Source organism: Amblyraja radiata, chromosome 1, assembly GCF_010909765.2.
Source record: "Amblyraja radiata isolate CabotCenter1 chromosome 1, sAmbRad1.1.pri, whole genome shotgun sequence".
In the NCBI taxonomy this organism is placed as follows: domain Eukaryota; kingdom Metazoa; phylum Chordata; class Chondrichthyes; order Rajiformes; family Rajidae; genus Amblyraja; species Amblyraja radiata.
This window is the reverse complement of record NC_045956.1, coordinates 34327677-34351393: the sequence shown is the minus strand read 5'-3', so window position 1 is coordinate 34351393 and position 23717 is coordinate 34327677. Positions and strand designations below refer to the sequence as shown.

The 23717-nt window shown below is 47.2% G+C and overlaps 1 protein-coding gene and 1 non-coding gene across 5 annotated transcripts in view; one reads left to right on the top strand and one right to left on the bottom strand.

The window, feature by feature from the left end:
* The window catches only part of nfkb1 (nuclear factor kappa B subunit 1), a 116311-nt gene that overhangs the window by 6133 nt on the left and 86461 nt on the right, over window positions 1-23717 (bottom strand). For all 4 annotated transcript variants that reach the window (XM_033020362.1, XM_033020369.1, XM_033020353.1 and 1 more), the window contains exons 19-22: window positions 12930-13032; window positions 10472-10596; window positions 6046-6112; window positions 2291-2463 (exon numbers count right to left, since the gene is read on the bottom strand). In XM_033020362.1, the coding sequence (XP_032876253.1) occupies window positions 2291-2463; window positions 6046-6112; window positions 10472-10596; window positions 12930-13032 (468 nt within the window). The remainder of the gene's footprint in view (window positions 1-2290; window positions 2464-6045; window positions 6113-10471; window positions 10597-12929; window positions 13033-23717) is intronic.
* On the top strand, window positions 9317-9388 carry trnad-guc. The gene has a single exon. It is a non-coding gene; the product is annotated as a tRNA-Asp (tRNA).

Below are 23717 nucleotides of genomic sequence, written 5' to 3'. Positions count from 1 at the left end.
ATTCCATGAGATCTAACCTTCCTGTGCAGCCTACCATGCGGCACTGTCGAACGCCGTACTGATGTCCATGTACACAACAACTGCAGCTCTGCCTTCATCAACCTGGCTAGGACTTTATGCCTTTGTGCGCTGGAGGATGAGGGGTGATCTTATTCTTTTAGTTTAGAGATACAGCACAGATGCAGGTCGTTTGGCCCACCGAGTTCGCACCGATCAACAATCCCCGCACATTAACACTATCCTACACACACCAGGGACAATTTACATTTATAAAAAGCCAATTAACTTACTAACCAGTACGTCTTTGGAGAGTGGGGGAAATCAAAGATCTCAGAGAAAACCCACGCGGTCACGGGGAGAACGTACAAACCCAGTACAGACAGCACACGTAGTCAGGATGGAACCCGGGTCTCTGGAGCTTTAAGCGCTGTAATGCCCCTGTCCCACTTAGGAAACCTGAACGGAAACCTCTGGTGACCTTGCGCCCCACCCAAGGTTTCCACGAGTCGCCAGAGGTTTTGGTCACTTGCTTGGAAAGCCTCGACCGAAGCGTGAGCTGCATCAACTGACCAAAGATCCTACAGGATCTTTGCTACCGACCACACACACACACACACACAAACACATCGCAAAGGTGGGGGCCAGGGACAGCGGAGGAGCGCTGTCTGCGTGATGAAGAGGAAGGTAAACAGCACGGTAAGTCCTTTAGAGAGCGTGCGTGAGGGAGGGAGAGAAGGGGAAAGAAGGGGAGAGAAGGAGGGAGGAGACAGTTTTAAGAAGTTTAATAAAGTTAGCGGGCATTTTACCTTCCGGCGGATCTTCCAGGTCCTGAAAACCAAAGATCCTACAGGAACTTTGCTGATCAAAATGGCCGGTCAGCGAAGGAGATTGCCTTCGACTGCCTGTATGTAAATAGCAACCCCACTCCACTGGCTTCGACCAAACGGCAACCTATTTTTAGTCGAGGTCGGTTTTGTTTTTTTTAAAATAATCGCAGGAAGATAGAAGAAGCCTCTGCTACGCGGAAACCACTTTCCACCATTAGGGAGAGTGACCAAAACCTCCGGAACCTCACGGAAACCTTGGGTGGGGCGTAAGGTCTCCAGAGGTTTGCATTCAGGTTTCCTAAGTGGGACAATAGCATTAGGCTGCAACTCTACCGCTGCGCCACCGTGCCGCTTGGGAGGATTATAGAGGTGTATAAAATTGTGTGAGAAATAAATAGGGTGAACGTACAGTCTTTTAGCCAGAGTAGGGGAATGAAGAACAAGAGGACAGATGTTTAAGGTGAGAGGGGAAAGATAAAAATAGGATGCTGAGGGGTAACTTTTTCACTCAGAGTTGTGGGTGTACGGGACGAGCTGCCGGTGGATGTAGTTGAGGCAGGTACTATAACAACATTCAAAGTGCAGGTGCATGGATAGGAAAGGTTTAGAGGGATATGGGCAAATGGGGCTGTGTGGATGGGGTGTGTTGGTTGGCATGGATGAGTCAGCGTGTTGTTCCCGTGATGTATGACTCTGGACACATGTGGTGTGTTCATTACTTGACCCAGAGTTCACCTGGCTCATAAAATACCAACTACAGCTGAAGGCAAACTAGCATGATGGTGCAGTGGTAGAGTTGCTGCCTCACAGCGCCAGAGATCCGGGTTCAAACCTCACCACGTGTTCTGTCTGTACGGAGTTTACACGCTTTCCCCGTGACCTCGTGGGTTTTCTCCGGGTGCTCCAGTTTACTCGCACATCCCAAAGACGTGCGGGTTTGTAGGTTAATTGGATTCTGTAAATTATCCCTAGTGTGTAGGGAGTGGATGAGAAAGTGGGATAACATAGAACTAGTGTGAGCTAGTGAACTAGGGTGGTCGGAGTGGACGTGGTGGGCCGAATGGCCTGCTTCCATGCTGTATCTTTAAACTACACTAAAGTGTGAGATGGGTTAATGTTTCTCCCTGGTGACACCACCATGTACCGAACACACCCGGCGATACCACCCTGTACCTTGTGCCACACTGGTCAGCGCAGATGCCTGGTCCACCCTGTCCACTCCAGTACTGCCCCACCCAGTGCCAACCTGGTCAGTGCAGGCACCCTGTGATACCCCCCTGTGCCACGCTGGTCATCTCAGGAACCTGGTCCACCCTGTCCACTCCAGCGCTGCCCCGGGCCCTGTGCCAGTCTGGTCAGTGTGGGCACAGTGTCCTCCACCCTGTCTACTCCAGCTATGCCCCGGAACAGTACCACCTGGTCAGGGTGGGCACCCACGGCAGTGTGTGGTGTGAACGACTCACCTGGTAGTTCTCCAGCAGGGAGCTGGCGGGCGACGGGCTGAGTCGGAAGGCGTTCACCAAGATGCCCAGACCCAGCTTCTCGGCCAGACTCAACCAGTTGAGCCCCGACTGGGTCTGCTCCAGCAGTTTACAAAGCTCCAGCCTGGACTCACTGTCCAGTTGTCCCAAATCACCTGGTGGCACACAGACATGAGAACTTTCAACATCCACACCCAGAACATTCCAGAGAGACGACCAAAGATAAGTGGACACAAGGAATGCAGACAACATGTGTAGGAAAGAATTGCAGATGCTGGTTTAAACCAAAGATAGACACAAAATGCTGGAGTAACTCAGCGGGACAGGCAGCATCTCTGGAGAGAAGGAAGGGGGTTGGGACTGAGAGGGAGACACAGAGATAAGGAAGGGTAAGGTGTGAAAAGACATCAAAGAGGATGAAGCTCAAAGAAAATGTAGAATAGATCATTGTTAGCTGGGAGAAGGTGACAATAAAGCAAACATAGAATGTAGTCGGAGACAGTCAGACTGGTGGGAGAACTGGGAAGGGGGAGGGGATGGAGAGAGAGAAGCAAGGGTAACTTGAAGTTAGAGAAGTCATATGTTCATACAGCTGGGGTGTAAATTACCCAAGCGAAATATGAGATGTTGTTCCTCCAATTTGCGCTGGGCCTCACTCTGACAATGGAGGAGGCCCAGGACAGAAAAGTCAGTGGGAATGGGAGGGGGAGTTAAAGTGTTTGGCAACTGGGAGATCAGGTAGGTTTCGGCAGATGGAGCGGAGGTGTTCAGCTAAACGATCGCCGAGCCAAAACGTCTCCTATTCTCTCCAGAGATGCCGCCTGACCCGCTGATTTACTCCAGTATTTTGTGTCTACAAGGAATGCAGATGTTGGTTAACAAAACAAAAACGCACTAAGTGCTGGAGTAATTCAGCGGGTCAGGCAGCATCTCGAGAGAGCATGGATAGGTGATGTCTCAGGTCGAGATCCTTCTTAAGAACTCCTCTCCAAATGCACCTCCCCTTTTCCTAATTTGGACGCTGCCTGACCCGTTGAGTTACTCCAGCACTTTGTGTCCATGTTCTCCACAGATGCTGCCTGACCTGCTGAGTTACTCCAGCACTCTGTGTCCATGTTCTCCAGAGATGCTGCCTGACCTGCTGAGTTACTCCAGCCTGACCTGCTGAGTTACTCCAGCACTCTGTGTCTGACAAATCTTGTCAGACACAGTCTGACAAGTCCGGAAGTGGCGGCGCTGGTGAACGGCTGCGGCTCGCCTGCAGTCTGTTTGTTTTTACTTTTTTGTGTTGTTTTTTTCGTTTTGTCTAGCTAAGTTTTTGTTTTTTTAGGCTGTGTTTATGTGTAGGGGGGGGGGGGGGGGGGGGGGGGGGGGGGGTTGAAACAGGGCTTGCTGTCTCTCCCTTCGGGGGAATGCGACTTTTTTGTCGTATCCCCCTTCTCTGCCTCCGTCTGCGCTGAGGCCTAATGGCGGAGCTGGCGGCCTCGAGGCTCCGGAGGCAGCCTGTCAGGACTCGCCCTGGGTTCGCTCCCGTGAGGGCGGCCCAGCTCGGGGCTGGAACGGCGCTCCCGTGAGGGGCTGTGACGCTCCCGTGAGGGCGGCCTGGCGAGGGGCTGAGACGCTCTCGTGTGGGCGGCCCAGCCCGAGGGTAACGGCGCTCCCATGGGGACGGCCTAGCCCGAGGGAAACGGCGCTCCCGTGAGGGCGGCCCAGCTCGAGGGTGGAACGGCGCTCCCGTCGGGGCGGTCTGGCGTGGGGCTGAGACGCTCACGTGAGGGCGACCCGGCTCGGGGCTGGAACGGTGCTCCGGTGGCTGAGACGGCGTTCTGGCGGTGGCGGCCTGAGTCTGGGGTTCGGCCACGGGCCAGTGGACTACGTCGTCAACAGCTGCGTCCGCTGGACTGGAGGGCGGCAGCTTCGACCACCCCGGCCGCGAACCCCGCGAACGGGCTGTTTGTACCGGCCCGTTCGCGGAGCTCGGTGAGCCGCGGGACTGATTTACCATCGCCCGGTGGGGTATCGCCTCAGCGCAGAGGGAGAAGAGGAGGGAAGAGACTGCAGCCCTAAGATTTTTGCCTCCATCACAGTGAGGAGGTGCTTGGTGGACTCACTGTGGTGGATGTTAATTTGTGTTTACTGTCTGTTCTGTTGTCTATTATTGTATTATTGTATGTATGACTGCAGGCACGAAATTTCGTTCAGACTGAAAGGTCTGAATGACAATAAAGGAAATTCAAATTCAATTCAATTGAACTTTTACACCTTGATACTTCCACAAACACATGGTCACTGGGGCAGGGGGTGGGGACAGTGATGCGATTAGATCAGCTCTTCCAGACAACTCCACCCTTACAGCTTGGGCTGGAGTTACAGGGAGAGGTTGGATAGACTGGGACTTTGTTCCTTGGAGTGTAGGAGGTTGGGGCGTGACCTCATTGACGTGTGCAAGATCATGAGGGGCATGGATAAAGTGAACACTCACAGTCTTTATCTCAGGGTAGAGGATTCTAAAACTTGAGGGCACAGCTTAAGGTGAGAGGTTTAAGATTGGACTCAGCAGTAACATTTTTCACTTAGAGGGCATCTGGAATAAGCTGCCTGTTCTGTACATTATGTACTAACCGGGGGATTGTGCTATTTTATGGTGAAGTCTTGCTGAGCTGTATGTAAAAAATGTATTTCTCTGTACCTCGCTACAGGTGATAATAAAGAGACCATTGCCCATTGAGGAAGCTATAGAAGCGGGTATAATTATGACGGGGAGATAGATGGGAATTCAGATGGCCAGAATCCACAGCTCAGATGTCTGTAGCTCTGGCTGTGGGGAGCTGACGTGAGCACAGGTTGTGGGCAGTTGACTCGTGGTTGCTGAGACCGTGTTTCCTGGTCCAGGACTCAGACACCATTGTATTCAGCGTGAGAACAGTCTGCAAGCCAGACGCAGATCTGGTCCTGGACTCACTGAGACGATCGCAGGACTGTGAGGACAGAACAGTGGTCACGGTGGCGCAGTGGTAGAGTTGCTGCCTCACGGCACCGGAGACCCGGGTTCGATCTCGACTACGGGTGCTGTCTGTACGGATTTTGTACGTTCTCCCCGTGACATGCGTGGATTTTCTCAGAGATTTTCGGTTTCCTCCCACACTCCAAAGACGTACAGGTATGTAGGTAAATTGGCATCGCAGGTCAGCGCGGACCCGGTGGGCCGAAGGGCCTGTTTCCGTGCTGTATCTGTAATAAACAGCTTTCCTGTGGCCACTGTTCTTCATTCAGTGGTTTGAAAGGCAGCACGGTGGAGCAGCGGTAGAGTTGCTGCCTCACAGTGCCAGGGACCCCAGTTCGATCCAGACTACGGGTGCTGTCTCTGTGGGGTTGGGAAGTTCTCCCCGTGAACTGCGTGGGTTTTCTCTGGGTACTCCCACACTCTAAAGACATACAGGTTCAGAGGTTAATTAGCTTTGGTAAAAAATTGTAAATTGTCCCTGCATCTAAAACAAAGTCTAAAAAGCCATGCAATATTCTGAAAGAGATCAGATAGTCCTCCAACCCACATCCCGAAGACGTGCAGGTTTGTAGGTTAATTGGCTTCTGTAAATTGTAAATTATCCCCAGTGTGTAGGATAGTGCTAGTGTAGGGGGTGATCGCTGGTCGGCGTGGACTCGGTGGACTGAAGAGCCTGTTTCCACGCTGTGATGGGCCACAAAGAAACTGATGCACAACAAGAATAAAGAGGTACCTTGTGGGAAGGGAGTGACAGACTTGTTCTTCGGTTGGTAGGGTTTGCCGTTTAGGATATCGTAGACCTGGCAAGAGGAGGCAGATGATTAATCAGTTAATGAGGCCACAAATGAATGAATAGGTGCTGTGAAATGCTCTGCTTTGAGCAGTGCACAAGTGTCGCCACGGGTTGGTGCCAACTAAATAACAAAAGTACCGAACAGTCCTATCTACTGCCTGCCGCCGCATATGATAGCAGCCCCCCTTTCCCTCCTCCTCCCCCCGCCCCCAATTCCCCCTTGTTAACGATAGCCCCCACCCCCCCCCACGCCAGCCCCCTTGGTCTCGGCAGCCCCCCCAAGCTGGGTCCCCCCCATTGTTATCACAGGTCCACCTCGCTCTCGGTCCCTCCACGTGGACCTCCAGGACTATCTGTAATCGGACTATACCTTGCACTGAATGTTATTCCCTTTATCCTGTATTGGTACCTTGTGGACGGCTCGATTGTAATCATGTACAGTCTTTCCGCTGACTGGACAGCACGTAGCAAAAAGCTTTTCACTGTACCTCGGCGCACGTGACAATAAACTAAGACGAGGGAGGGTGGGGAATTATTGGACCCGACCAGTGGGGTCTCAGTGGGGGTGCAGTAGTAGTACAGTCAGTGAGGCAGGGGCAAGGAACTGCAAATGCTGCAATGTTCTGGAGGAACTCAGCAGGTCAGGCAGCATCTGTGGACAGGTAGGCTGTGGGCCGAGGAGCTTTATTCTGCAGTTTCGTGACCCAAGTCACCAAACTACATGAAATTTTCACTAATTGTGTAAAAATATTTATATAAATCACCCCTGAAACTCGATATGAAGAAGACTTGCACATTTTTATTAAAATAGAGAAAAACCGGAAAAATTTCGGGAATTTCTTAGTCCAATCAAAGCACGTTTAACATTGAGTTGTCTGCCAGTTGGCCAATCACGCGCTTTGTTTCAGGCTAGCACACAAAATGGCTGAGGGGGCTTCACAGATGCCTGTTTTACTGGAGATTCCGATTTGTTGTTCTGTGGAATAAATGTGGAAACTTGCAGCAGATAATTGTATTTAGTGGGAAAGGCATTAAAAAGACTGAAGAAAGTGCTGCAAAGTGGATTAAAGTGCAAGAAAGCCTTCAAAGTCCCTGCTGATGTGCTGGAACACAAAGAAGGCCCCCATTAATCAACTCTAACTGAAAGGTAAGATTAAAGTCTGAATTTATGAAAATCTATCTGTATGGACTTTAATTAATTTAATATAATGTGAATAAATTCATTCATTCATTCATTCCTTATTCATTCATTCACTCACTCACTCACTCATTCATTCATGAAATTGAGGGCCTAAACTATAACACAGTCACTAATGCCAGCCTGTTGTAGAGTAATAAGTCTTTAACAGCTAATCTCGGAGCTGCCGGCGAAAACTTACCGGGAAAAAGTGCTCCGATCGCGGGGCCTAGGTACTCGCGGTAAATAGCGATCGATATCCCTCCGTTTTTCTCGTTATCGGGGTCTGATAACGGCCGCTACAGACGGCACTATGTACAGCCTCCCCCCCCCCGCCCGCCCGCGGAAATGATCCGCGATCGCGAATCGGCCGCTTATTAATTGAGACCGCGGCTTCACTTTACCGCGAGTACCTAGGCCCCGCGATCGGAGCACATTTTCCCGGTAAGTTTTCGCAGGCAACTCCGAGATTAGCTGTTAAAGACTTATTACTCTACAACACGCTGGCATTAGTGACAATGTTTAATTGACTGTGTTATAGTTTAGGCCCTCAATTTCATGAATGAATGAATGAGTGAGTGAGTGAGTTAATGAATAAGGAATGAATGAATGAATGAATTTATTCACATTATATTAAATTAATTAAAGTCCATACAGATAGATTTTCATAAATTCAGACTTTAATCTTACCTTTCGGTTAGAGTTGATTAATGGGGGCCTTCTTTGTGTTCCAGCACATCAGCAGGGACTTTGAAGGCTTTCTTGCACTTTAATCCACTTCGCAGCACTTTCTTCAGCCTTTTTATTGCTTTTCCCACTAAATACAATTATCTGCTGCAAGTTTCCACGACATTTATTCCACAGAACAAATCGGAATCTCCAGTAAAACAGGCATTTGTGAAGCCCCCTCAGCCATTTTGTGTTCTAGCCTGAAACAAAGCGCGTGATTGGCCAACTGGCAAACAACTCAATGTTAAATGTGCTTTGATTGGACTAAAAAATTCCCGAAATTTTTCCGGTTTTTCTCTAATTTAATAAAAATGTGCAAGTCTTCTTCTTATCGAGTTTCAGGGGTGATTTATATAAATATTGTTACACAATATGTGAAAATTTCATGTAGTTTGGTGACGGGTTACGAAATCCTATTTCTAGACACATTTTTGATGCTCGGCCCACAGCCTAAGGGGACTTTGTGAGGCGGGACCCTTCTTCAGACTGATGGAGTAAGGAGGAGAAAGCTGGAAAAGAGAGGTGGGGCAAAGCCTGGTGAGTGATAAGTGGATACAGATGAGGGGGGTTATAGGTGGATGCAGGTAAGGGAGTGATAGGGGGATACAGGTGAGGGGAGGGGGTGGAGACAGTAATCGAGACTGCAGGTGATCAATGAAGGAGACATAAGGATTCGATGTGGAATCTGATGGGGAAGGACGATTGGAGAGTGAAATGCAGAACCATTCCTCGCTACTCAAGCAGCATTGAAGAACATTTATTTAGACAGGTACATGGATAGGACAAGCCTGGAGGGATATGGGCCAAACGCAGGTAGGTGGCACTAGTGTAGATGGGACATGTTTGTCGGTGTGGGCAAGTTGGGGCTGAAAGGCCTGTTTCCATGCTATATCACCATAACCACGGGAGGGGGGGTGTCATAGCAGGGAAGGAACCGGGAGGGAGGGAGCATACAAATAAAATAGGGGAGGGAGTAGGGAGGGAAGGGAGATGAGTCGAAAGGAGGCGAATGATTTGTGAGCTGAGGAGCGGGATAATTCACGTGGAACTTGCAATAGGAAATGGAGAATTCCTGGCTTATATCACGGTGTGACTCAAGGTTGTCAGAGCCGCAGCAGGAATCCTCTACTTCCTTCACATATACACTGAACCATCCTGTCCCTACCTTCTCATATACACTGAACCATCCCGTCCCTACCTTCACATATACACTGAACCATCCCGTCCCTTCTCATATACACTGATCCATCCCTCACTCCCTTCACATATAGATTGAACCGTCCCATCTCTTCCTTTCTTAGCTGTTCCTCGGTAGTATAGTGGTTAGTATCCCCGCCTGTCACGCGGGAGACCGGGGTTCAATTCCCCGCCGGGGAGGATTTTTATATTAAAGAATTGCACGACGGAATTGAATGCGACATCTCCAAGTTTACGGATGACACGAAGCTGGGGGGCAGTGTTAGCTGTGAGGAGGATGCTAGGAGGCTGGAAGATGACTTGGATAGGCTGGGTGAGTGGGCAAATGCATGGCAGATGCAGTATAATGTGGATAAATGTGAGGTTTTCCACTTTCGTTGCAAAATCAGGAAAGTAAACTATTACCTGAATGGTGGCCGATTAGGAAAAGGGGAGACGCAACGAGACCTGGGTGTCATGGTACACCAGTCATTGAAAGTAGGCATGCAGGTGCAGCAACCAGTGAAGAAAGTGAATGGTATGTTAGCATTCATAGCAAAAGGATTTGAGTAGAGGAGCAGGGAGGTTCTACTGCATTTGTACAGGGTCTTGGTGAGACCACACCTGGAGTATTGCGTACAGTTTTGGTCTCCTAATCTGAGGAAGGACATTCTTGCCATAGAGGGAGTACAGAGAAGGTTCACCAGACTGATTCCTGGGATGTCAGGACTTTCATATGAAGAAAGACTGGATAGACTCGGCTTATGCTCGCTAGAATTTAGAAGATTGAGGGGGGATCTTATAGAAACTTACAAAATTCTTAAGGGGTTGGACAGGCTAGATGCAGGAAGATTGTTCCCGATGTTGGAGAAGTCCAGAACAAGGGGTCACAGTTTAAGGACAAGGGGGAAATCTTTTAGGACTGAGATGAGAAAAACATTTTTCACAGAGAGTGGTGAATCTCTGGAATTCTCTGCCACAGAAGGTAGTTGAGGCCAGTTCATTGGCTATATTTAAGCGGGAGTTAGATGCGGCCCTTGTGGCTAAAGGGATGGAGAGAAAGCAGGTACAGGATACTGAGTTGGATGATCAGCCATGATCATATTGAATGGCGGTGCAGGCTCGAAGGGCTGAATGGCCTACTCCTGCACCTATTTTCTATGTTTCGATGTTTATACACTGAACCATCCATCCCTTCCTTCGCATATACACTGCCCCATCCCTCCTTTCCTTCACATATACACTGAACCGTCCAGTCCGCTCCTTTGCTGCCTGCGCTTGTACCTCTTCTGTGGTGGCCATGTCCAGCGGGGTGGTCCCACAGAAGATGCCTTCGTCGTCAAAGTCTGAAGGCTCCTCATCTGTCCTCTCCGCCAGCGGCTCGTGGTTCTGTATGTGTGGGTCAGCACCTGCGTGATCCAACACATCTTACTTTAATACTTTATCGTCATTGTAGTGGTGCATACAACGACATTCAGGCGCACTGCCTGAGCACAGCTCAAATTTACAAGATAAAAAATAACAATAAATAACAACAAAAAAGTGAGAAAAATAAAGATTGTTCATACATTCACGTGCACATACTGTGACACATACACACAGATTCACACATGCATACACATTATGCCAACGTGGGGTGGGAGATTGCAACCTTCACGTGGTCCACCCTGTGTCGACTAATGCAATCAACCCAACGTGCACAAACAAATAGATTAAATGGAACAACTTGACCTACAATTTTAGGCTGTGCACGCCCTATGCAAGAAGAAGCTACCTACATATGCACCTTTACCAGAATATAAGAGATTGCACTCAGAAGGTCATTGTCAGAATATAAAATATTGCACAGAATAGTATTATAAACATATTATAAATGAATATATCAGTATTGCACAAAGGTAGGCATTGTACAGTATAAATATTGACTGTGGGGTGTGTGTGTTCAGTGCATAGTTCAGTGTGGTGATGGCCTTGGGGTAGAAACTGTTTGTTAGTCGTGCATTGGTGATCTTCTGGGCTGTGTTGACGACTCTCTGCAGAGCCTTCTTGTCAGCCGCAGTACTGTTGCCGTACCACACCAGGATGCCATGTGTCGAGGCACTCTCTATGGAGCAACGGTAGAATGACACTAGCAGCCGTTGTTTCAAGTTGACTTTCCCGAGTGATCTTAGGAAGTAAAGCCGTTGTTGTGCCTTCTTAACCAGAAAGTTTATGTTGGTTGACCACGTGAGATCTTCTGAGATCTTTAGATATGTTAAGGGAAAAAGAGTAGCAAAGTCAAATGTGGGTCCCTTGAAGTCAGACACGGGTGAAATTATTATGGGCAACAAGGAAATGGCAGAAGAGTTGAACAGGTACTTCGGATCTGTCTTCACTAAGGAAGACACAAACAATCTCCCAGATGTACTGGAGGACAGAGGATCTAAGGGGGTAGAGGAACTGAAAGAAATTTTCATTAGGCGAGAAATAGTATTGGGTAGGCTAATGGGACTGAAGGATGATAAATCCCCTGAGCCTGAGGGTCTGCATCCCAGGGTCCTCAGGGAGGTGGATCTAGAAATAGTGGACGCATTGGTGATCATTTTCCAATGTTCAATAGATTCAGGATCAGTTCCTGTGGATTGGAGGATAGCTAATGTTATCCCACTTTTCAAGAAAGGGGCGAGAGAGAAAACGGGGAATTACAGACCAGTTAGCCTGACTTCGGTGGTGGGAAAGATGCTGGAGTTAATAATGGGGCATTTGGATAGCAGTAAAAGGATTAGTCCAAGTCATGGATTTATGAAAGGGAAATCATGCTTGACTAACCTTCTGGAATTTTTTGAGGATGTGACAAGTAAAATGGATGAAGGGGTGCCAGTGGATGTAGTGTATCTAGACTTTCAGAAAGCCTTAGATAAGGTCCCGCACGGGAGACTGGTGACTAAAATTAGAGCACACGGGATTGGGTGTTGACATGGATAGAAAATTGGTTGGCAGACCGTATATTTATGCGGGTGTCAGGGGTTATGGGGAGAAGGCAGGAGAATAGGGTTGAGAGGGAAAGATAGATCAGCCATGGTTGAATGGCAGAGTAGACTCGATGGGCCTAATTCTGCTCCTAGACCTTATGACCACAACCCTGCCCTCAGCACAACTTGTCTTTGGCTGCAGTGAAGGATGATACAACGAGGTCCCTGGAAGATGAGTGTGGTCACAAAGAGATCCTCTCTCCAGCTATGCCACGGTGGCGCAGCGGGTAGAGCAGCTGCCACAGCGCCAAAGACCCGATTCCATCATGACTACGGGTGCTGTCTGCATGGAGTTTGTACGTTCTCCCCGTGACCGCGTGGATTTGACTGGAGGGGAGGGAATAGGGAAGGGTGTGGATGGATTAGGAAAGAGAGGGAGGAGTTCGGAGAGAGAGGGAGGTGGGGATAGGGAGGGGTGGGATAGGGAGGGAGGGAGAGGGAGGAGATCCCCCCAGCGTACAGACAGGTCAGGGCTGTGGGACAATGTCCAGACGTGCACACATCTCCCTCGAGACCCACTGCCCATCCCCACTGACCACTAGCCCTGGACTACTGACCTCACTGACCACCAGCCCTGGGCTACTGACCCTCACTGACCACTAACCCTGGGCTACTGACCTCACTGACCACTAGCCCTGGGATACTCACCACTAGCCCTGGGCTACTGACCCCCACTGACCACTTGCCCTGGGCTACTGACCCTCACTGACCACTAGCCCTGGGCTACTCACCGGCGGCCATCAGCAAGGCACAGAGTTTGGTTGATCCTCTCCCCGCTGCGATGTGAAGAGCGGTTGACCCGTCAAATGTGGTGGCGTCGACTTCAGTCCCGACCTGAGGGTTCGAAGCACACGTGTGTCAGAGCCGCGAAGTCATGGGAACACGCCACCCCTCGCGCCCGCCCTGTGTTGTGACGGGATCTACGTGTAGGGGGGCTGCTGCCCTGCTGGCTGGTGTGGGGATTGCAGCCCCCTCCCTGCGACGAGCCCAAAGCTGACCCGCCCACCCCCAAGTGAGACACTGAGCCAGGGAAAAAGACAGAGTGCTGGAGCAACTCAGCGGGTCAGGCAGCATCTCTGGAGAACATGGACACAGAGTGCTGGGGTAACTCAGCGGGTCAGGCAACATCTCTGGAGAACATGGACACAAAGTGCTGGGGTCAGTGGCGGACTGGGTCTAAAAATATTGGTTGCCAGGAGACAAAGGGGGCCCACCCACAACTACAATGCTATCATTTAGAAACATAGAAAATAGGTGCAAGAGTAGGCCATTCGGCCCTTCGAGCCTGCACCGCCATTCAATATGATCATGGCTGATCATCCAACTCAGTATCCCGTACCTGCCTTTTCCCTGATCCCCTTAGCCACAAGGGCCACATCTAACTCCCTCTTAAATATAGCCAATGAACTGGCCTCAACTATCTTCTGTGGCAGAGAATTCCAGAGATTCACCACTCTCTGTGTGAAAAATGTTTTTCTCATCTCGGTCCTAAAAGACTTCCCCCTTATCCTTAAACTGTGACCCCTTGTTCTGGACTTCCCCAACATCGGGAACAATCTTCCTGTATCTAGCCTGTCCAACCCCTTAAGAATTTTGTATGTTTCCATAAGAGTAGCAAGTACAAACCGAGTCTATCCAGTCTTTCTTCATATGAAAGTCCTGACATCCCAGGAATCAGTCTGGTGAACCTTCTCTGTACTCCCTCCATGGCAAGAATGTCTTTCCTCAGATTAGGAGACCAAAACTGTACGCAATACTCCAGGTGTGGTCTCACCAAGACCCTGTACAACTGCAGCAGAACCTCCCTGCTCCTATACTCAAATACTTTTGCTATGAATGCTAACATACCATTCGCTTTCTTCACTGCCTGCTGCACCTGCATGCCTACTTTCAATGACTGGTGTACCATGACACCCAGGTCTCGTTGCATCTCCCCTTTTCCTAATCGGCCACCATTCAGATAATAGTTTACTTTCCTGTTTTTGCCACCAAATAACCTCACATTTATCCACATTATGCTGCATCTGCCATGCATTTGCCCACTCACCCAACCTATCCAAGTCACCTTGCAGCCTCCTAGCATCCTCCTCACAGCTAACACTGCCCCCCAGCTTCGTATCATCCGCAAACCTGGAGATGTTGCATTCAATTCCCTCATAATTTTCATTTACTTTTCATAGCAAATAAATAAAAATTTCAAAAAATACATATGCAAAAAAGGGTACAATTAACATTTTTGTGGAAAAAATGTGTATTTCTTAGTACATTCTCAGTGTACAAGTACTGTACATATTACTGGCAGTAGAGACCGAATGTAAATACAGAATGTTATAATTGAATTTTTATTTAATTTTTTTAATTTTAAGTAATTGGTTGATATTTTTAAATAGTTTACTGCACAATTTACACATTAACAGATAGTTCAAAAGCACAATAGAGCATTGCATGCAGTCCACTATATTAAGAGCAATCGTTTGTGTTCGCTATATGATTGTGCAAATCTGTCAATGATTGCTTCTGCATCTAATTCATCTAACAATTCCTTTTCAATGCTTAGCAACATGTATGATTCCAAATTCTCCTCAGACAGCAAATTTCTTAACCTTGTCTTTATGATCTTTAGCTTTGAAAATGTCCTCTCACATTGGACTTGAGTAACTGATAGTGTGCAGATGACTTTACAAAGTTCATAAAGGTTATCATATGCCTTGTCATGAAGTCTGTTGGATGCCAGAATTTTTAGTACAGACGATGGGCAAGTGCTGCCAATTTTACAATTGTTACAACTGGAATCCATATTCTCACCATCATTGTAGCAATGTTACAACATTTTGAGATTTAAAAAAATCAAGCCTGCAATTTATCCCATCAGATAAAGCATAAAAAGAAGTTTAATTTGACACCTAATTCACTTTCATATCTTCAGTATTAAAAAGGTTAGGCCATTTTCATACTCGGAAATTAGCATCTTGTTCCTATTGCTTTTCAATTGACTTAACTCAAAAGCTGTGATCAAGGACAGTCAAAAGCCCATAACTTTCTTAAAAATTATGAGAACTGAATGAAATTTTCAGTTATTATAGATTGAAGCATTCTGAAACAAATATGGAACAATCTTACTTGGATGACCTGAAATTAAAGCATATAATTAGTTAGTTACCTAATTGTAGCTAATTACAAAATTCAATTACTAGATCTAAACATCTATCAATTTCTTAAGAAAAGGTTAACATTTTTAAATAGCCTGTGTCCAAATAACATTCACACGAGAATTCCCAATATAACATGATTTTCAAATCTCATTGTCATGAATTTGTAGGCCAAATGGAAGAAATTTAGTGTTTAATTCCCATAAATTAATGGCCATTTAAATTATCTGGCGAGTAGGATTTTGTGGAACGCGATCGTTTGTAACGTTGCGGTGAATTTAAACCCCATATCAGCCGGAAAAATACTGCCGGTTCGTATGGGTCCTAAGTCACCTTTTCGCAAAGTAAAATTTTGATTTAAGGCATCCTAAGAAGCACGTTTATATGTAAAATAAACGGCTTTCCTTTACCTGTCCCGTACGTGAAATCCGTCCCCGTTGTCGGTGTTGACGGTTTTAGAAGTTGATTTTTAAACAATTAAAATATCCAGTGTAGTTAAAAAAAACTTAATAAAACCGATGTAGGAGCGATTATTCTTCAGCAGCTAAACAGCCTGACAAAAATCGATTTCATCAGGCTGGCAAAATAACGCCCCCCTCTCAAAGGCGCCAAAGTCGCGCACACGGACAATGGCAGAACTGCAGCACCGCTGAAGGAAAGTTTGTAACATAGAAACATAGACAATAGGTGCAGGAGTAGGCCATTCGGCCCTTCGAGCCTGCACCGCCATTCGATATGATCATGGCTGATCATCCAACTCAGTATCCCATCCCTGCCTTCTCTCCATACCCCCTGATCTCTGTGTAAAAAATGATTTTCTCATCTCAGTCCTAAAAGACTTCCATCGTATCCTTAAACTGTGACCCCTAGTTCTGGACTTCCCCAACATTGGGAATAATCTTCCTGCATCTAGCCTGTCCAACCCCTGTCCAAGCCGAGTCTATCCAGTCTTTCTTCATATGAAAGTCCTGCCATCCCAGGAATCAGTCTGGTGAACCTTCTCTGTACTCCCTCTATGGCAAGAATGTCTTTCCTCAGATTAGGAGACCAAAACTGTACGCAATACTCCAGGTGTGGTCTCACCAAGACCCTGTACAACTGCAGTAGAACCTCCCTGCTCTTATACTCAAATCCTTTTTGCTTTCTTCACTGCCTGTTGCACCTGCATTCCTACTTTCAATGACTGGTGTACCATGACACCCAGGTCTCGTTGCATCTCCCCTTTTCCTAATCGGCCACCATTCAGATAATAGTCTACTTTCCTGTTTTTGCCACCAAAGTGGATAACCTCACATTTATCCACATTATACTGCATCTGCCATGCATTTACCCACTCACCCAATCTATCCAAGTCACCTTGCAGCCTCCTAGCATCCTCCTCACAGCTAACACTGCCCCCCAGCTTCGTGTCATCCGCAAACTTGGAGATGTTGCATTCAATTCCCTCATCCAGATCATTAATATATATTGTAAATAGCTATCTTTAATAACTGACTGCAGAATTTTCCCCACCACCGATGTTAGACTAACTGGTCTGTAATTCCCCGTTTTCTCTCTCCCTCCCTTTTTAAAAAGTGGGGTTACATTAGCTACCCTCCAGTCCTCAGGAACTTCTCCAGAATCTAAAGAGTTTCGAACAATTATCACTAATGCATCCATTATTTCTGCGGCTACTTCCTTAAGTGCTCTGAGATGCAACTTATCTGGCCCTGGGGATTTATCGGCCTTTAATCCATTCAATTTACATAACACCACTTCCCGGCTAACCTGGATTTCACTCAATTCCTCCATCTCATTTAACCCCCGGTCACTTGCTATTTCCGGCAGATTATTTATGTCTTCCTTATTGAAGACAGAACCAAAGTAGTTATTCAATTGGTCTGCCATGTCCTTGTTCCCCATGATCAATTCGCCTGTTTCTGACTGCAAGGGACCTACATTTGTTTTAACTAATCTTTTCTTCTTCACATATCTATAAAAACTTTTGCTGTCAGTTTTTATGTTCCCTGCCAGTTTTCTTTCATAATCTATTTTCCCTTTCCTAATTAAGCCTTTTGTCCTCCTCTGCTGGACTGAATTTCTCCCAGTCCTCTGGTAGGCTGCTTTTTTTGGCTAATTTGTACGCTTCATCTTTTGTTTTGATACTATCCCTGATTTCCCTTGTTATCCACGGATGCACTACCTTCCCTGATTTATTCTTTTGCCAGACTGCGATGAACAATTGTTGTAGTTCATCCATTCAGTTTTTATATGCCTTCCATTGCATATCCACCGTCAACCCCTTAAGAATAATTTGCCAGTCTATCTTGGCCAATTCACGTCTCATACCCTCAAGTCACCTTTCTTTAAGTTCAGGACCCTTGTTTCTGAATTAACAATGTCACTCTCCATCCTAATGAAGAACTCAACCATATTATGGTCACTCTTGCCCAAGGGGCCACGCACAACAAGACTGCTAACTAACCCTTCCTCATTACTCAATACCCAGTCTAGAATAGTTGGTTCCTCTACATGTTAGTTTAGAAAACTATCCCGCATACATTCCAAGAAATCCTCTTCCTCAGCACCCCTGCCAATTTGATTCACCCAATCTATATGTAGATTGAAGTCACCCATTATAATTGTTTTACCTTTGTTGCATGCATTTCTAATTTCCTGTTTGATGCCATCCCCAACTCCACTACTACTGTTAGGTGGCCTGTACACAACTCCCACTAGCGTTTTCTGCCCCTTAGTGTTTCGCAGCTCTACCCATATCGATTCCACATCATCCAAGCTAATGTCCTTCCTTTCTATTGTGTTAATCTGCTCTCTAACCAGCAACGCTACCCCGCCTCCTTTTCCTTTCTGTCTATCCCTCCTGAATATTGAATATCCCTGGATGTTCAGCTCCCAGCCTTGGTCACCCTGGAGCCATGTCTTTGTGATCCCAACTATATCATATTAATTAATAACTATCTGCACATTCAACTCATCCACCTTATTACGAATGCTCCTTGCATTAAGATACAAAGCCTTCAGGCCTGTTTTTACAACACTCTTACCCCTTATACAATTATGTTGCAAAGTGGCCTTTTTAGATTTTTGCCCTGGATTTGTCTGCCTGCCACTTTTACTTTTCACCTTGCTACCTATTGCTTCTACCCTCATTTTACACCCCTCTGCCTCTCTGCTCTTGCACCCATCCTACTGCCACATTAGTTTAAATCCTCCCCAACAGCACTAGCAAACACTCCCCCAAGGACATTGGTTCCATTCCAGTACCTACATTAAGCAATAACCATATAACAATTACAGCATGGAAACAGGCCATCTCGGCCCTTCTAGTCCGTGCCGAACACGTATTCTCCCCTATTCCTATCTACCTGCACTCAGACCATAACCCTCCATTCCTTTCCCGTCCATATAACTATCCAATTTATTTTTAAATGATAAAATCGAACCTGCCTCCACCACCTTCACTGGAAGCTCATTCCACACAGCTACCACTCTCTGAGTAAAGAAGTTCCCCCTCATGTTACCCCTAAACTTCTGTCCCTTAATTCTCAAGTCATGTCCTCTTGTTTGAATCTTCCCTACTCTCAGTGGGAAAAGCTTATCCACGTCAACTCTGTCTATCCCTCTCATCATTTTAAAGACCTCTATCAAGTCCCCCCTTAACCTTCTGCGCTCCAAAGAATAAAGACCTAACTTGTTCAACCTTTCTCTGTAACTTAGTTGCTGAAACCCAGGCAACATTCTAGTAAATCTCCTCTGTACTCTCTCTATTTTGTTGACATCCTTCCTATGGCGACCAAAATTGTACACCATACTCCAGAATTGGCCTCCCCAATGCCTAGTATAATTTTAACATTACATCCCAACTTCTATACTCAATGCTCTGATTTATAAAGGCCAGCACACCAAAAGCTTTCTTTACCACCTTATCTACATGAGATTCCACCTTCAGGGAACTGTGCACAGTTATTCCTAGATCCCTCTGTTCAACTGCATTCCTCAATTCGCTACCATTTACCATGTACGTCCTATTTTGATTTGTCCTGCCAAGATGTAGCACCTCACACTTATCAGCATTAAACTCCATCTGCCATCTTTCAGCCCACTCTTCCAACTGGCATAAATCTCTCTGTAGACTTTGAAAATCCACTTCATTATCCACAACACCACCTACCTTAGTATCATCTGCATACTTACTAATCCAAATTACCACACCATCATCCAGATCATTGATGTACATGACAAACAACAGTGGACCCAACACAGATCCCTGTGGCACCCCACTAGTCACTGGCCTCCAACCTGACAAACAGCCATCCACCATTACTCTCTGGCATCTCCCATTCAGCCACTGTTGAATCCATCTTGCTACTCCAACATTAATACCCAACAATTGAACCTTCTTAACCAACCTTCCATGAGGAACCTTGTCAAAGACCTTACTGAAGTCCATATATACAACATCCACTCATTACCCTCATCAATTTCCCGAGTAACCTCTTCAAAAAATTCAAGAATTTTAGTCAAACATGACCTTCCAGGCACAAATCCATGTTGACTGTTCCTGATCAGACCCTGTTTATCCAAATGCTTATATATATTATCTCTAAATATCCTTTCCATTAATTTGCCCACCACTGACGTCAAACTAACAGGTCTATAATTGCTAGGTTTACTCTTAGAACCCTTTTTAAACAATGGAACAACATGCGCAGTACGCCAATCCTCCGGCACTATTCCAGTTTCTAATGACATTTGAAATATTTCTGTCATAGCCCCTGCTATCTCTACACTAAATTCCCTCAATGTCCTAGGGAATAGCTTTAATACATCAAAGTTTGAAGCAAAAGAAACCAATTCCAATATTACTTGATCTTTGCTGATTTGCGTGGGAATCCTGCTGCGAAATTTTTAAGTCGAAAGTTGTATTTTATTTCAAAGTGGGAATTTGAAGATAGGGGCAGAGATGCTACACAGAGATTTTAAACTCGGGAGAGCGCTTGGGTGAACTCGCACAGTGGGACAGGGCTTGAGGCAGCAGCTGTGGAGCGAAGGAAATAGCCAACGTTTTGGGCCGGGTCTGAAGAAGGGTTTCGACCCAAAATGTTGCATATTTCCTTTGCTCTTAAGGGGCGGGGGGGGGGGGGGGGGGGTGCGTCAGATATACTGTGTAATGACAGGAGGGGGATCCCAGTGTGAGAGTGAGTCACCACCTGCGTACAGTGTTCCCACATCCCTCTCCTCCACCAAGCAAGGCACACACCTCTCTCCCCTCCCTTCCCTCATCCTCCCCCCCTCTCTAAAGAGGGAGAGGGAGGTAGTGAGAGGGAGATCTAAAGGGTGACTGGTTTTGGTCTCCAATCACCTCACAAAGGGCAGCCAACAGTGGTGGTGAGGCATAAGGGAGAACTCTCTCTCTCCAATTCTCTCTCCCCCCCCTCTCTTTCTCTCCCCTTCTCTCCCCCCCTCTCTCTCTTCTCTCTCCCCCCCTCTCTCTCTCCTCCCTCTCCCCCCTTCCTCTCTCTCCCTCTTCTCTCCAATTTCCCCTCTCTCTCTCCCTCCCCTTCCTCTCTCTTCTCTCTCCAATTCTCTCTCCCTCTCCCCCCCCCCACTCCTCTTCCCCCAGCCACGTTTATATCTACAGTTCACTCCACGAGTGTGTGTGTGAGAGCCGAGCAGTGTTTCTCATTCTGACTCTGCTCCGTGAGCTGCTCGTATTGACTGTAATCGTGTCCAACTCTTACCTGAAAATCCCCCCTCTCTCTGTCTCTTAACAATGCGCGGGGCCCAATTTAGAAAAATCGGTCCAATCGGCCAAAGGCCGGCCCTGAGGGGGCCCACTTGCTATCGGGCAAGCTGACACCCTGGCCAGTCCTCCACTGGCTGGGGCAACTCAGCGGGTCAGGCAGCATCTGCGGAGAACATGGACACAGAGTGCTGGAGTAACTCAGAGGGTCAGGTAGCATCTGCGGAGAACATGGACACAGAGTGCTCGAGTAACTCAGCGGGTCCGGCTGCATCTCTGGAGAACATGGACACAGAGTGCTGGAGTAACTCGGATAGGTGACGTTTCAGGTTGGGAACCTTCTTCAGAGATAGTCCTGCCATCTGTGATGGGTGTTCACATCTCACACATATGACAATTTAATACTTAACTACCAAATCTGGGACTTTTTAGTTTAGTTGTGTTTAGTTTTTGTAGCGTGCTATCCAGTCAGCGGTAAGACAATACATGATTACAATCAAGCCGTCCATGTATAGATAGATAAAGGGAATAATGTTTAGTGCAAGATAAAGTCCAATGAAGTCAGATTAGTTGACATGTGGTCTACATGGACTTCAAGGCATTTGTCAAGGTTCAACATGGTAGGCCACTCTGCAATGTTCGATCGCATGGGATCCATGGAGAGGTAGCTGACTGGATAGACAATTGGCTTCATGAAAGGAAAAAGAAGGTGATGGTGGAAGATTATTTTTCGGACTGGAGGCCTGAGACTAGTGGTGTGCCTCAGGGTTCGGTGCTGGGCCCACAAACTAATCTCCTTTCCACTGCCTCGGCAAGAACAGCAGCATAATCAAGGACCAGTCTCACCCCGGTCATTCCCTCTTTTCCCCTCTCCCGTCAGGCAAGATGTACAGAAGTCTGAAAACGCACACCTCCAGATTCAGGGACAGTTTCTTCCCAGCTGTTATCAGGCAACTGAACCGTTCTTTCACCAACTAGAGAGCGGTCCTGACCTCCCATCTACCTCAGTGGAGACCATCGGCCTATCTTTAATTGGACTTTACTGGACTACAATGTTATATCTTGAACTGAATGCCGTATCCTTTACCCTTTATCTGTCCACTGTGGATGGCTTGATGTCTGTGACTGGGTAGCACAAAAACAAAAGCTTTCCACTGTACCTCACAGTACGTGACCATAATAAACTGTTGTTTTTCATATTTATTAACATTTTGGAAGAAGATGTAGCTAGGTCAGCACGTCAGCATGTTGGGGTCGGCATGGACAATTTGGGCCGAAGGGCCTGTTTCCATGCTCTATGTCTCCAGAGACAGTAGAAGGGTCTCGGCCCGAAATGTCACCCATTCCTTCTCCCCAGAGATGCTGAGTTACTCCAGAGTTTTGTAACCATCTTCGGTTTGAACCTGCATCTGCATTTCTTTCCTGCACAGCTGTGTATCTCCATGATTGGTAAGTTTGCATATTGTCAGTGAAGGAGTTTACAAAAGGATCTCCATCAACTGGACAAGTCGACACTGGACAGGCAGATGCAAGTTAACAATGATGTGTCACATGTTGAATTTTTGGCAGGATTTGCAGAGTGAATGCAAGGCCCTGGGGAATGTGGTGTGTCTGTGTGTGTGTGCATGTGTGATGTGTGCGTGAGGTTGTGTGTGTGTGTGTGTGCCCGTGCGTGTGTATGTGTGTGTATGCACCCATGTGTGTGTGCGCGCGTGTAAGTGTGTGTGTGCACGCGCGTGTAAGCTGTTTGTGTGCGCCCGTGCGTGTGTCTGTGTGTGTATGCGTGTGTGTGCACCCGTGTGTGTGTGTGTGTGTGTGAGAGCCTGTGTGTGTATGTGTGTGTGGTGTATGTGTGTGTGGGGGGGGGGGGGGTGTGGTGAGCCTGTGTGTGTGTGTGGGGTGTGTGTGTGGGGTGTGTGTGGGGTGTGTGTGTGTGTCGGGTGAGCCCGTGTGTGTGAGCGCCTGTGTGTGTGTGTGTGTGTGTGTGTGTGTGTGTGCGCGCGCGTAAGTGTGTGAGCGTGTGTGTGTATGTCTGTGCGCCCGTGAGGGACTCAAATAGAGAAAGCTAGTAGACAGTGTGTGAGGCAAGAGGGGAGAAGGGAAGCACTCAGACCTAACATGTAGGGGAAAAACAAGAAAAAGATAATAAACAGAGAATAAGAGGTGGTGGGTTTCTTAAATGTGTATATTTTAATGCTAGGAGCATTGTAAGAAAGGTGGATGAGCTTAGAGCCTGGATTGACACCTGGAAGTATGATGTTGTGGCGATCAGTGAAACATGGTTGCAGGATGGCTGTGATTGGAAACTAAATATTCCAGGATTTCGTTGCTTCAGGTGTGATAGAATTGGAGGGGCAAGAGGTGGAGGTGTTGCATTGCTTGTCAGGGAAGATATTACAGCAGTGATTTGGCAGGATAGATTAGAGGGCTCGTCTAGGGAGGCTATTTGGGTGGAACTGAGAAATGGGAAAGGTGTAGCAACACTTATAGGGGTGTATTATAGACCGCTAATGGGGAGTGAGAATTTGAAGAAAATATGTAAGGAGATAGCAGATATTAGTAGTAAGCACAAGGTAGTGATTGTGGGAGATTGTAATTTTCCACACATAGACTGGGAAACACATTCT